Source organism: Helicoverpa zea, chromosome 31, assembly GCF_022581195.2.
Source record: "Helicoverpa zea isolate HzStark_Cry1AcR chromosome 31, ilHelZeax1.1, whole genome shotgun sequence".
Taxonomy (NCBI): domain Eukaryota; kingdom Metazoa; phylum Arthropoda; class Insecta; order Lepidoptera; family Noctuidae; genus Helicoverpa; species Helicoverpa zea.
Window position 1 is genome coordinate 2410921 of NC_061482.1, and position 14028 is coordinate 2424948.

A 14028-nucleotide genomic window follows, 5' to 3' on the forward strand; every position below is an offset into this window, starting at 1 on the left:
GACGAGATCCCGTTCGAGATTGACGGGATTGGGCGGCCGTGGTCAGCGACGCAACACACACACAATCAAGTCCTTTTGCACGTATATACGTCCACGAGCTTAGACAAATTAGAATCTACCATTAAAAAAGAAATGGATTTGTTTGAGTGTAGAGGAACAAGGTCGCGATTTTTGCAGTTTGCATATAATTGCTTCGCCACGCTGTTGCCAACCAGCGTTGAGTCGGAGAGGGCATTCTCAGCAGCGGGGTATATTGCAACGGACATTAGATGCCGTTTAACAGATGAAACTATTAATACCCTTTGTTTTTTAAAGAGTCATTTTCAAAATCACTCTTTTTCCTAATTCCCTTGAAATAAGCTTATTGTTTTGATTACCTAATTTACCTACGTTAATTTCCTTACAACCTGATTATTATTTAGTTGGTAAGATTAAAGGTTTTTATTTTTTTTCGAGTAATATGTTATTTTAGTTAACCTCACTATCAAAAACAAGCAGTTATTAGCTTTTTCAGTCATCTGAATTCAATTTTCTTTTTAATTAGACGGGATCCCGAAAATTCCGGGATCCCGCGGGATTGATATTTCTAATCCCGCGGGATCCCGAATTTGCAATCTCGAGTCGGGATTGCATTCCCTAGCCTGAACCTAAGTAGGTACATACAATCACAAGATACCTATCTCTCCAGAGTCTAGAGTTTGTATTCTATATCAAGCCAATTAACGTACAAAGTTGACAACCTTACTAATATTATAAAGAGGAAAAGTGTGTATTTTTGTTTGTAATAGATATCAAACTCGAAAACTTCTGGACCGACTAAAAAAATATATTTAACCATTGGAAAGGTACATCTCCGGGAGTAACATAGGCCATATTTTATCTAGGTACGGACAGTGGTGCCCACGAGACGCGGGTGGTACCGCGGGAATACGGCTAGAAGCGTATAGTACCTATGTGAGTTGGTACGTTCTATGCATCTTAATTAAAAAAGTGATTTTCAGTGTAGGCATACTTACTTGATTGCCATCTCTTAGTTACTTGACAAACGTTCATGCAATAGCGTTTTCGATTACAGAAAGTGCTAAATGGCTAGCCAAGTGTTCGGAACACATTCTTCAATGTATATAGCTATACACATACTATGCGGCTACGACTTTCTTGATGGATTGGGCGCGCTAATCTCAGAAATTGCTGATCCGATTCAGAAAATGTTTAATTTTGAAGAGCCCGCCCGGTAAGAGAATTAGTTGATTTGGGACGCGGGCAGGATCCATTGGTCTTTTATAAAACAAATAATCAGAGTTCGACAATCCCAAATTATTGTATTATCATCAGAACCGTGAACAGAACCTACATACAGTTGCCAAGTTTCATGACGCTACGATCCTTGGAAGATGGTAAAATGAATAAACTTAAATTCCATTGCAAAATTCCAATTAATGCGTGTAAAAAAGACAAAATATCTTAACTGTGTCAGGAACACACACAGGGAGGATTTAATTAAATAAAAAGAATTGCTTGCAGTTAAATAATCAGTTTATTGTTCATATTTTACAAAGGTTTTTATTATTACATACTTATAAAGGTTTATTGATTCAGCATTCGAAATAATGAATTAACAATGAGATTAAATTAGAAAATTAACATTTGCTTATATCAATAAACTAATGGATAATTGAGTTTCAAGTTTTTCATAACTATATTTTCATCTTTTCGTCCTTAACAAGTTGGACTGAAACCAAGCCTGACATCAATCACCTACAAAAACGCTGAACATCAAATCTTTTAAATTATAATAAGAAAATATTCTGGTGACAAAAATTTCTAACTTTTTTACAGCTTTACAGTGTTTTTGAAAAATACATTTCTTTATTTATTTTAGAAAATTTGCAAATAATTAATTAAATAACATTTATTTCTTAAATTCAACAAAAATAAAAATATATAAATGACAACAAAGAAAAAAACAATATAAGTGATAAATTATTATTTCATATTAAATAGCTAAGACATTGCAGCTCTTTTAGAATTTTTAACAAAATAAGTTTTCAAATTCACGTACTTAAACAATATTACCATATTTGCTTTCATTATTAACTGCGTATTTTTATATGTACTTAGGTCATTGCTGGCATCAGTCAAACTAGTACAGTAACATTACAAAGACTGGACCATATTAATTGAACATAGAGTAAATATATACATATTATATCGAGTGATCCATAATTACAATATTCAAAAGTATTGCAAATAATTTTTATTATTACCCCTCCACCAGATTATGCAATGATTACAAATCACCCTGTATATAGACTAGCTGTGGACTCCTATTGATAATTATAAGTTCTGAGGCGAAATTGGTGTTGTGTTTGGTTATAATATATATAAATAACTACTAACTAAGCAACAATCGTAAAAATAAGGCTACAACTATTACAGCCCTTTTCCGCTATAAAACTTCAGTGATTCACCCTTCGAGATTACATCTTTAGAGCAAAAATTTAAAAATTGATTTATCCGCTCTGTGGGTATCTCTTACAAGTTTGCCCCTTTGGTCATCGTTATCCACTATTTCGTGAACATTTGGGTAGGATGTAGAAGTATTTTGATCAGGGACAGAGAGGGAGTGTACACCGCGCATCTCTTGGGGCAAACCACTGAAGTTCAACAGTCAATCGAACGTCACTTACGTGGAAGTTCGTTTGATTTCATAAAATACAAGAGAATTAAGGCCAGATTCCACGAAATCGGAGACAAGAATAGATGTTTTTTCGGTACGATGTAAGAACGTTCAGCTTTATGACATTGTAATGTTTTTTTTTTTTTTTTTTCAATAAATAGCTTGTTTACGCTTTTGTGGAGTCTAATCAGTCTGGACCTTATATGCAAGTTATAACATTATCAGACTAGTATCTAACCTAATCTACACCAACAGTTAAGAGCACGAGTTATTTGAATAGAAGTCTGGCCAATATTAGATGAAACTTACTTTTTTTATGCCAATCTGGTGCAACCAGCAATTTTTGTTAAACTCACGAAACTTACTTGCTAGCTAGCTTAACGGGATGTCAGAAATATATAGTGATTTTAAAGAGGAGTTAAAGATGAAAGTCTTTTAAATAAGTCTGCAATACTTGTCAAAGTACTTAGTAGTAAGTAGTTTATAAAAAAAGTCTACCATGAATATGGAGCCTATCAGTATTGAAATGTATAGAAGAAATGGTGAAAAAGGTTTAGATGCGCAGAAAGATTATTAGTGATAGTCAAACATGTTTAGTCAACTGTGTATGGGTATTAGTGCAAAACCTTAAAGTTCATATTATTTAAAAGCTTATAGCAAAGTTCACTTATGCACAATACACAAATTATTATCTTGCATCAGTCAGCAGTTAATGGTTAATTTTAACAAATGGTCGATATTTGCGCGCTTCCCAATACACGGATCGTTGAATACCCATGGTCCATATTAATAAACTTAACCTAACGAGCGAAAGTATAAGGCCTAGCCTTAAACATGAAAATGAAAGTGGGAAGTCTGCCTGGAAACTTAGCTCAAAGTCTAAGTAAGCAGAAAGCCATATAATGTAATTGTAGAAGGTACTTATTCATAATATGTAGATCACTTATTGCTATCTTTGCTGGGAGTGTGCTTTAGGTTTCCAGGCTTTAGGCCGGTCTGTGTCGAGAAGGTATTGGGTAAGTAGTCGCTGTTAATTAATCTAATCAATAAAGTCCGGTGCACACCAACTGTAGCTCTAAGACTAAAACCATTAAAAGTTAGGGCTCTTACACACGAGCGGCATGTTCTCAACGGCAGAGGTAACTACCGTCGGCCTATAGCGACACTTGCGGCTGCAGTGTCTCGTCCACCATCTTGTCAATTGACTGCAGATAGTTCAAGAGTTCGCAAAAATTTGTAAAATGAGTTCGTTGACGAAATTGATAGTGAATAGCAGTAAAGAAAAAAAAATTGTATTTGAAATTTAAATTGAAAGATTATAGTAAAAAAGAAGTTGTATCTAAATTATATTATAATAAAATCATATTACAACTGACTCCTATACTAAGAGAGCAGACAACGGCCGCCGCTGATCTTCGAAGTTAAAATGTCGACGCCTGCAGTTACCTCAGCCGTTGGGAACATATCGAGCTCTTAATGTTGAGGCACCTATCAATTATCAATCACGTTTTAGTCTGAAGGATGAATTCCGGACCGCACTACCGCCTGCGGTTGACGCGGGACGGAAACCATCGGTGCTAACGATTTTGGCGCGGAATATGTCTCAAGTTACGTACACCCACGACTAAAGCCTCAATTGTGAAAACGCAGTAAAAGACTGGACTTTCCTTGGAATAGTAATAGGATCCGAATTATGCCGTTCTATTTTAATTAAATCGTTCAAAACTAATAGTATAAATAGGTACATCCATGATTTAAAGTTCAGAACACAAAAATGACGAAAACAAAAACATGCATGCTTTGGAGCGGTGACAGGTCCAGCCAGTCTAAGAGAACGGACATACGGGCACCGGCTGGCCAGCTCGCCACCTTGCCACGCTTCAAACATAAATATTAGGAATTATTTAGTCGCCTTAACTTACCTGCGAGAGAGTGCTACAGCTCAACTTGTACTTAGGCGTTTCTTTGTAAATTAAATTATTATTCATGAATAAATGTCGCAGTCATCTCATCAACCATATGAATGCGACATTTGTACAACATGCAACTACTAAACATTATTATCTACATTATGCTAAGTAATCTATAGAATGCGCCAATGCTATAATCAAACGTATAATTAATCATTTACCTACGAGGCTTTGCTATGGCTGGCGGCATTCCGTTCTAACAGTTTTAGAATCATTGGCTTGTAAACAAATGACCATGGCAAGAACAATATGAATCCTGAAAAGTATAAACTCGAGTAGATGGACCACCATTTGCCAAAGCTCTTAACGTCAAACGGCGCTAAGCTCCAGCCCATGAACACTATAGTGTAGGTCTTGAGTATCACATACAGCGGGTACTTAACGTAGGGGGTGCTCCACATCTTGTCATAGAACGCCGTCTTGGTGAGTAACGCTTCAATGTCCTTCTCCATGACCATGATGAGGAATTCGTTCAGGAAGGTCATGTAGTAGCCGGACTGGGTGCCGTGCCACAGCGCGAGGAACGCGAGGGTGATGAGCTGGCTGAGGTTCCTGTTGCCGAGGAAGCGGAGACGCTTGTACACGTACTCTGAGGCGAAGTGGTTCGTATTGCAGTTGAAGCTGTCGATGTAGTGCTGGAAGCGAGTGGCGCTCTCGAACCTCATCAGCTTGATGTTGTTGCAGCCGTCCCACTTCGTCAGGGTCTGCACCGGGCCCACGAACCCGTTGAACGACAGTCCGAATCTGATGCATGCGGCTGTAACAATACACGGACATTGTTAGTACCTGCATAAGAGAGTCACGGTGGCCTAGTGGGTAAAAAAACAACCTCTCATGTATCAGTGCATGGGTTCGATTCCAGGTCAGGCAAGTACTAATGCAACTTTTCTTTTGTATGTACTATCTAAGTATATCTTGGACACCAATGACTGTGTTTCGGATGGCATGTTAAACTGTAGGTCCCGGTTGTCACTGAACATCCTTGGCGGTCGTTACGAGTAGTCAGAAGCCAGTAAGTCTGACACTAGTCCAACCAAGGGGTATTGGATTGCCTGGGTAACTGGGTTGAGGAGGTCAGATAGGCAGTCGCTCCTTGTATAACCGAAGCCGACCCCCACAATGTAGGAAAAAGGCTTGGAAGATGATGATGATGTTAGTACTTGCATAGTTTCATGCTAGTGATAATAAATTAATAGCTAGTATAGCTTCTCAATAGTGGAAGATTTTTAGATCAGTTCAGTAGTTTCAAAGCCTTTAGGGTACATAAAAAAAAACGATTGTTTTAGCTAGGTAACAAATGTAACAAATAACCATTTGTCAATAACCTAATTCCAATGATAAGCAAAGAACTGCGTAATCCGTTCTACATATTCTAACGCAAGGGTATGTATTCAACAATTTGTATAACTTGGCCAATTTAAACAGAGTGAAATGACCTCTTGCCGATTGTATCATTAACCATTGTCCGCACAATCGAACAATTGTCTTTAAATGTCACTTGACACGACTGCATTTATTACCCAATTGAAACGATTTGTATATTAATATGTATTTAGGTATACACATGCATTTCCAGTCACTGAATAATCGTTATCAGACACATCAGGCCACTGATAACAATATAATAATGACGTATCATTACATCATTAATGTTTACCGATTCTATCTAGGTTGTATGTTGAAATATTTTGTAAATAGTAGAACCATATAAATAAGATAATGTTCAGAGATAAGAATAATTATAGTTTGTTTACCTTCTGTGAGCAGCCAACAGGAAATGTATTTATATAGAGCGAAATGTGCCCAAAGACCACAATAAAAGTGACGGTAGAATATTGAAGTGTCCCGGAATTCGTCCGATAGCATACTTTTCATGCTGAACACAGAAACTGAAATAAATGAAAACGCATTAGTATTTTATTGACTAATTTACTAACTGGAATACCTATTTCTGGCCTAGAAGGCCGAATGAAATAATAAATAAGTATCGATTTCAGTGACATTCTGTAGTGCTGTTATTTTGAATGTCACGTTAAAATATGTCGAAGTATGAAGCTGTTTCATTTAAATAATAATAATTACCTCCAATCTGGTAGGCGGCTAGGTAGCAGACTCCCTGGAAAAGCCGCTTCAAGGCGAGCTCCTCATAGACTTCCGGCGCAGTGTCCAGGGGGAATACATCAGTGATGTAGTCCTTGTATCTCCTGAATGAGAAGATGGGTCCGACGAGGAAGCACGCAGGGAAGTAAACGAACCCAATCAGTTCTAAAAACGTAGGTTGTGTTGGGAGCGCGGTTTGCAGGTTGTTTTTGGACAGCTCCTCGCCTTTAAGGAACTTGTCGCCGTCCCAGATGTCGAAGGAGAGGGCGATCAGCTTGAGGGTGAGAACGCAGTGAGGCATGGTCCAGGTAATGTCGTAATCCTCAGATTCGGTCATCACGTAGCCCGCCAGCAAGTAAATCATATTGAATGCGAACGTGAAGATCACGTTCATCTTGCCGGGACCCAGACATGCAGTAGACAAGTAGATGACGATGGCCGGGATGGCATTGTGGTACATCGACGTGCCAAAGTTAAAGTACGCCAAGTCCATTCCTGTTACGATGAAGTACAAGTTCCTGAGTTCGACGGTTTTCCTGACATATTTGTGATATATGATGGCCAGCGGGTATCCTAGGAGTATGGATATCAGGAGGTTCACTGCCGGTACCGTAGCGCCTATTATACCTGCTATATACGGTATCGGATTGAGGCCGATTACGTCCAGGAGGCAGAGCGCGACCCCAAACATTTTGTCTGTAAACAAAAATATTAAAACTGTTGATGATATTAATAAATGTTATCTCTCGACAACGACTGCGATTACTCAATGTTTAATCACTACTAATATTATAAATGCGAAAGTAAATCTGTCCGTCAGGCTTTCGCGCCAAAATTACTAAATCGAATTTGACTCAAAGATGCACAGGCAGCCCTACCAGACTGAGAACCTCCATTTTTATAGTCGGTTTAAAATAATATTTTTTTCCATTACAAACAATATCTTTTGCCATTCGTTGTTCTACTCTTGCGATAATTACAAATCCATGTCTCGAGTACGAAGTCCAAGCGCGGTACAAAGTTCGTTGCTGTTCATTATTCGTAATAATTCTAAATACCTACATAATATATTAGATTCACTAACATTAGTGCTAGCTTTCGAATTACAAATGAACTCTCGTCATCGATACGGTAGGAAAGCATGTAGTACAATTTTGTAGTGCTTATGTATAATATGTATACTCACATAATTTAACAATTAATTCCCTTTCACTATACACGCTATCGCAGCTTCGCCCACGTGCTGTGTTGATAAAAAGTAGCCTATGTTTTAATCCTACATATCCTACATACCAAATTTCAAACAAATCGGTCCAGAGGTTTTTGCGTGAAAGAATCACAAACAAAGATCAATACATTCTCACAAACTTTAACATTTATAATCTTGTATGTCTCTACCAGACCTCGGGACTATAGAGTCCCGGATTTTTGGGAGGCGAACGTGGGGCCGAAGCCAACACGCTGAAGCCCTTTTGAGACAACTTTAATGAAATGGTGACACAAAACCGACGATTATCCCTGTATACACTATAGAAATGTACCCAAGGACAATCCCCGGTTCTGTGCTAAACTATTGCTAACTATGGATGAAAACTACTTGGGCTATTGTGATGGGATGCTAGTGGACTAGGAATGGGGAAACTACGGGAACTATGGCACCTGCCGATAACAATGTAATAAATACACGTAAAAATGGCAGGTGGAGACTCGCCAACTCACTTACTGGGCCCCCGGGAATCAGTCGCTAAATCGCAACAAGGGGGCAACAGGTACATGAGCGGCTGAAGGGTGAGGATACCTCGGCGGACTTTAAACGCAGATCACGCGCTCCCTGTGGGTCCAGCATCACCGGCCCACTCGCCACTTACCACGAGGCACCTACCCTCCGAGTGGGCTGTTAACCCTGCTCTAGCGACTCCACTCTGACCGGCCGATGAAGGCAAGCCAAGAGGCGGGAGACATTTATAATATTATTAAGATAACAAAGTTACCAGCACCTGTACGCTTACGACAAACTCGGAAACTTACCGGTGAGTTGATGAAAAACACCTTCCGCATAAGAGCTTCGAAGATCTGCCTCGCTCAGGTATCCTTGCACTCGAGGTTAACCTGAAAAGATTTCAATTTGAGAATTGCTAATGCATACAAAAAAGTTTCTTACTTCATAATTAGTCAGAAATGGCATGAGCTTGTGTCATGTCTCAAGAACTGCTGAAACTTTTAACAATCAGAAACCGCATTCAATAAAATAGCGGGTGTATAATCATCAGCTTTGGCAAAATAAGAAAGTGTGGAAACGGCTGATCTAAATTAAATTAACAATTGGTAAAAAAAAATACGGTAAAAAAAATTCGAACGCAAGCATTGCATAGCATGTGAGGGGCCGCCTCCTACACCTAAAACAACATCATACAATCATCTGCCTAGTCTTTTCCCAACTATGAAGGGGTCGGCTCCCAATGTAACCGTATGCAGTTGAGTATCAGTGTTTAACAAGGAGCGACAGCCTATCTGACCTCCTTAACCCAGTTACCCGGGCAATATTGCAATAAAAATATAGTGTTATTAAAATGTTGTTCGCTAAAAATCATTGGCATGTGCTTTCGGCAGTTGCAGTCGGCTGCATGATTTCATAACGAACCTTACGTCTGGGGAGCGACTTGTGTGTTTTAAGTTTAGTTGGCACTTACGGCATCTCAGAAACAGTACATCAGAAGGCACCGAAGGTTGGCCAAAAAAATTAGGAATTAGGAACAAGCCTCCTACAAGTTAAGACTAGTTTACCTACTATACTACATATTTAAGAATCAAGAATATTCTTCACTATCATGTTTGGAAAGTAGATAACTATGTTTGCCGATTGATTATTACATTTCGTTATCAAAAAGTTGAATTTTGACACTATCAGTTGTATTATGTCCTCAGTATGGAAGAATAAGTGTCTCAATCATGCTAGCTTAGTGTAACAATCAGATTAACTGATTAAAAAGATCTATACCATTCCATTAACTGGTTGTATTTCGCTAATCTAGAAAATCAATTGTGTCTCGCGTATATCTGCGCACCGACATACGCGAACGGGTTAAAACTTACAACTAATGTTGGTGAAACTTAAAAAGTGTTATAAAAAACTTAATTATTATTATGGCTTTTTTTCATCCTATTATGCCTGTAATTTTAAAGAATAATAAATAATATACAAGGTAGAAGTTCAATGTTATTATAGGCAGCCTCATTAGCAGCCTGATTCATTCAAGTTTAAAAGGAGATAAGATAAAACGGGATAGAATAACCACTTTTAAAACAATATTGTCTAGTATATTCTAAGATAAGTTTTTATTAATTTAAAACACCCTTAATTTTTTCCCACTTCCCAGTTACTGTTGTACCCACAGTCCTACCCACTAAAACCAAGTCCAACCATCTAAAGTTATACTTCCCATATCCGGATAAAAAATAGCCCTTTCCACAGTCTAAATACTACTACAAATTTCATTTATATTGTTTCAATGGTTAAGAGTAAACAAAGTTCCTTTCAGCATCTTAAAACTAAGGATGAAAATAAGATGAACAATGTCCAGTAACATTAACAGCTTTCTTATCAAAACCGATCTCGTAATGTAGAAGTTGTTCATCACACTGGACAATAAGGAAAATGATTCAGGTTAATGGTGCATTGAAATGGACGATATCCTACGGCAAGCCACCTTGTAACACGTCTAATTTAATAGCGGTGCATCCACAGGGTCAAATTGCATGAGCAAACTATCATCCTATTTATTTTCTACAGATGCAACGAAGCAACAAAATGCATAGTATGAATCTATACTAATACTAGCTTCTGCCAGCGGTTTCACCCGCATCCCGTGGGAACTACTTCCCGTACCGGGATAAAAAGTAGCCTATAGCCTTCCTCGATAAATGGGCTATCTAACACTGAGAGAAATGTTCAAATCGGACCAGTAGTTCCTGAGATTAGTGCGTTCAAACAAACAATCAAACTCTTCAGTTTTATAATATTAGTATAGATTATTTTGTTTGTAATGGATAAACTCAAAAACTACTAGACCAATTTTTAAAAGTTACTTCATCTTTGGAAAGCAACACTCTTCACAAGGGACATAGGTTATATTTTATCAAAGTATGTGCAGTAGTTAACACAAGACGAGAATATCTGTATCTGTTAACGTTTACAATTTTACTTTACGAAACAACACTTTGTGTAAAGCTTTTCATCCTATAGAAAAATATGTTTTGTGTCTAGAAGATGCATCTACATTTATCTGTAGTGGAACAACATTTTTGTGAAACTTTTACAGAATTCCCTCTACTTTCTCTCTTCTCCATCATCAGGTCAGATCTAAACCTTCACTGTTTTATAGTGTTACGGTTATGAGACACATCCGAGTTACAAGCTTGTACCCTATACCAGGCCTCTGTCACTCGACGTACTTGCGCGCGATAAATGCCTACCGCTCGCTGGGTTACCGGTAGCCCCACGCGGCACAGGGCGCACAACAGCCGCTCGCGACGCGCGCGTTTTATGTTTATTATTTTTATTTGTGAACATGACGACCTCTGGCCAGTTATGTGCTGTGCTTGGTTGCAGATCAAGTAAAAGAAAAAATATAAAGCTTACGTTTTTCCATTTACCTATAGATGTAGACAGGTCAGTTATTGTTAATTTTTTATTTGGTTTTTAAAATTATCTAATAAACTGAAGAACTATTTTGATTTGTGTAGGTGTATATGTGATTATTGTAGGAAAATATAAAGGTTTCCTATTATATATGTATAGGCATTTAGAAATATTTTATACCTATGTATGAATATACATAGGTTTCTATTTTTTAAAGTAAAAATACTTCTTTGTCATTTTAAAAATAAGCAACTTACTTTAGATACTTAAATTATAGATACTTATACCTTACACTTATACATGCAATGATTACCGAGTTTTGTAGCTAAAAACATTTTGAGTATAAGTAGGTGTAGTTCTCGTCCAACTAAATGGTGGCTTGGAACATTGCATATATCGCTGCGCAGAAACCAATTTTGGGTACCTAAGTAGGTATGTATCAGCGGTCAGCGGTGTTGTGCCAGGGGTAATAGGTAAGTATAGGATACTTGCGTGTTCTGTGCTCGAAAAGTAGTTGGGCACCTCCATTGATTTGGGGAGTCAGTTACAAATAAGCGTAACTTTGCTTCCCTATTTAATTGTAAGAGGCAACCCTACGCTCGCTGTCGGCACGGTCGCGGTCACTGAACTGTGCGCTATCGCATTGAAATAACAATCGAGCGCTGGAGCTTTTAAGGTTCATTTTCTAACACAGCTATGAATTTGTAGGTAGTCGGGGAACTTGTAGGTGCTTATAACAGTAGGTATGCACTTTTTTGTATGGAGTGATTTATCTGTTACGTAGTAACTATTATATAATCTGTGCCTATACCTACAATCTTTGTTAGATGTCTTTGATCTCTCAGGGTTCCCATCATCAGATCCTAGACTTCACGACAATGGAACCATTTGGAAAGTATACCCTTTCAAACAAAAAAGTATTGTTCCGATCAGTTATTAATCAACTGAGATTAGGCCAAACAACAAAAAAAAAACTAGCATCCGCATAGCATTACTATCTCATTATTGTGAAGTCGGTTAAAGAGGCAGAAGCCCTCACACTACAGATTGTTTGCAATTTTGGATAATAGTACATGCAAGTTTTAACCATGTAATATTTCTTTGCTTAAGTAAAAAACAAACATGATAACTTTATACGTAGAAAGTACAAAGTCTACATTTTTGCTGCTCCACTTTCACCTACTAATGATGATGAAATAATAACAATACAAATAGATTATTCAGGAAAAGGAGCTTAAGTAAAAATGTGGTGTTAGAAAAAAAGTGGAGGGTAGTTATTTTACTCTGCAAGTATGTAAAGTTATACAAAGTTTTCTTTGTCTTGCAAGAAACTAATGAGTATACTACAAATTCAGGAGTCTAAGAAGGGCACACAGGCATAATATTTTCTACATAGGCACAGCAATGCACAGCAAACAAAAAACACAAGATGTGAATGCCTAGGTACCGAATCTTACTGAGATTTTAAATTCATTATACACAGTGCCTAGTCATTCATCTGATTATGTTATTACTTACACTTGCCATAATAGTAACGCTCAGGTTTTTAAATTGGGAACAATAAGATTTTTTTTTTTTAATTATGGGTAGTATCGAGAAAAAATGAAACATGACCACGCAAGATTTCAATTCGTTTCTGATCAAAGGTCATTAATTATGTGTATTTTAAGAACTAATAACGAGCATTATATAAAATTTTCTAAGTTTGACACGATCGCAATCTAAGGCCATACGAAAAATACGAAACAATGTAACAAATCGCGGTCACGCAACTCCCTCTTTGTGTTTTCACATTCTCGAAATATATCCAATTAATATGAAAGCCATGATTTATAAAACGCTAATCTTTCAGAAAAACTAAAAAATAACTTCAAAGGAATACTTACTTTTTTCTGATATTATCTATTTCCACTTGGACACGGCACCGAGCACTCTCTTCAGCGAAATGACAAGCAGGGGCTGGTCAGGTGTTGCCAGTGGCAGTTAGTCAAATTTAACATTTGCACAGCTCAAAAAGTTACATTTTCTCGGGAAAAGTAACCTTACGTTTTTTTCCTCTCACCCGGTTGAGGACTTGATTTTAGGTATAATGTCTTGGTCCTTTACTGCAACAAACGGAGCGTCATATCTTAGCCTAGAATGTCTTATCATTTTGAGGTCTTCTATAACGAAACCTTCAAGTCATCAACTACATAAAAAATTCAAAAGGCTTGTGTTCAAACACCACCCAAAAAAGTACCTATTTTACTACCAAAAAAAATCTAAACGGTTACCAAAATGGATAAATGGTCACCAAATAACGTTTCCTAAAATATTATTAAATAAAACCATTTTTTCGTATTATTGACTACTAAAAAAATATATGGACGCCTTTAAAATACACTTTAGACCAAATATTATATATTGTCACTACTTAGATGTTACCAATTATAGTCTGTTTTTTAATCTCGTAGACTAAATTGACACTTGCAAAATGTCAAACTTTCTAATAATTTTGCTAGCTCTGTGGTGCAGTGTTGTACTTACGATACCGGTTCGTTGAATCGTAACTTTTTACAATAAGTCATCCTGAAATAATGGGCTTATCCTTGATGATTACGCATGGCTTTGCGTGGTCAGATATCCCTGGCAGTTTGTAG

General features: G+C 37.4%; 1 protein-coding gene across 1 annotated transcript; it reads right to left on the bottom strand.

Moving 5' to 3' along the window:
- Positions 1-1518: 1518 nt before the first annotated feature.
- LOC124644902 (lysophospholipid acyltransferase 5) lies at positions 1519-13373 on the bottom strand. The gene is made up of 5 exons (XM_047184570.1): positions 13276-13373; positions 8779-8859; positions 6733-7446; positions 6405-6539; positions 1519-5407 (listed from the first exon to the last, which is right to left on the bottom strand). The coding sequence occupies exons 3-5, from the start codon at positions 7439-7441 to the stop codon at positions 4812-4814; spliced, it is 1440 nt and encodes a 479-aa protein (XP_047040526.1). The 5' UTR covers positions 7442-7446; positions 8779-8859; positions 13276-13373; the 3' UTR covers positions 1519-4811.
- Between the last annotated feature and the right edge of the window lie 655 nt (positions 13374-14028).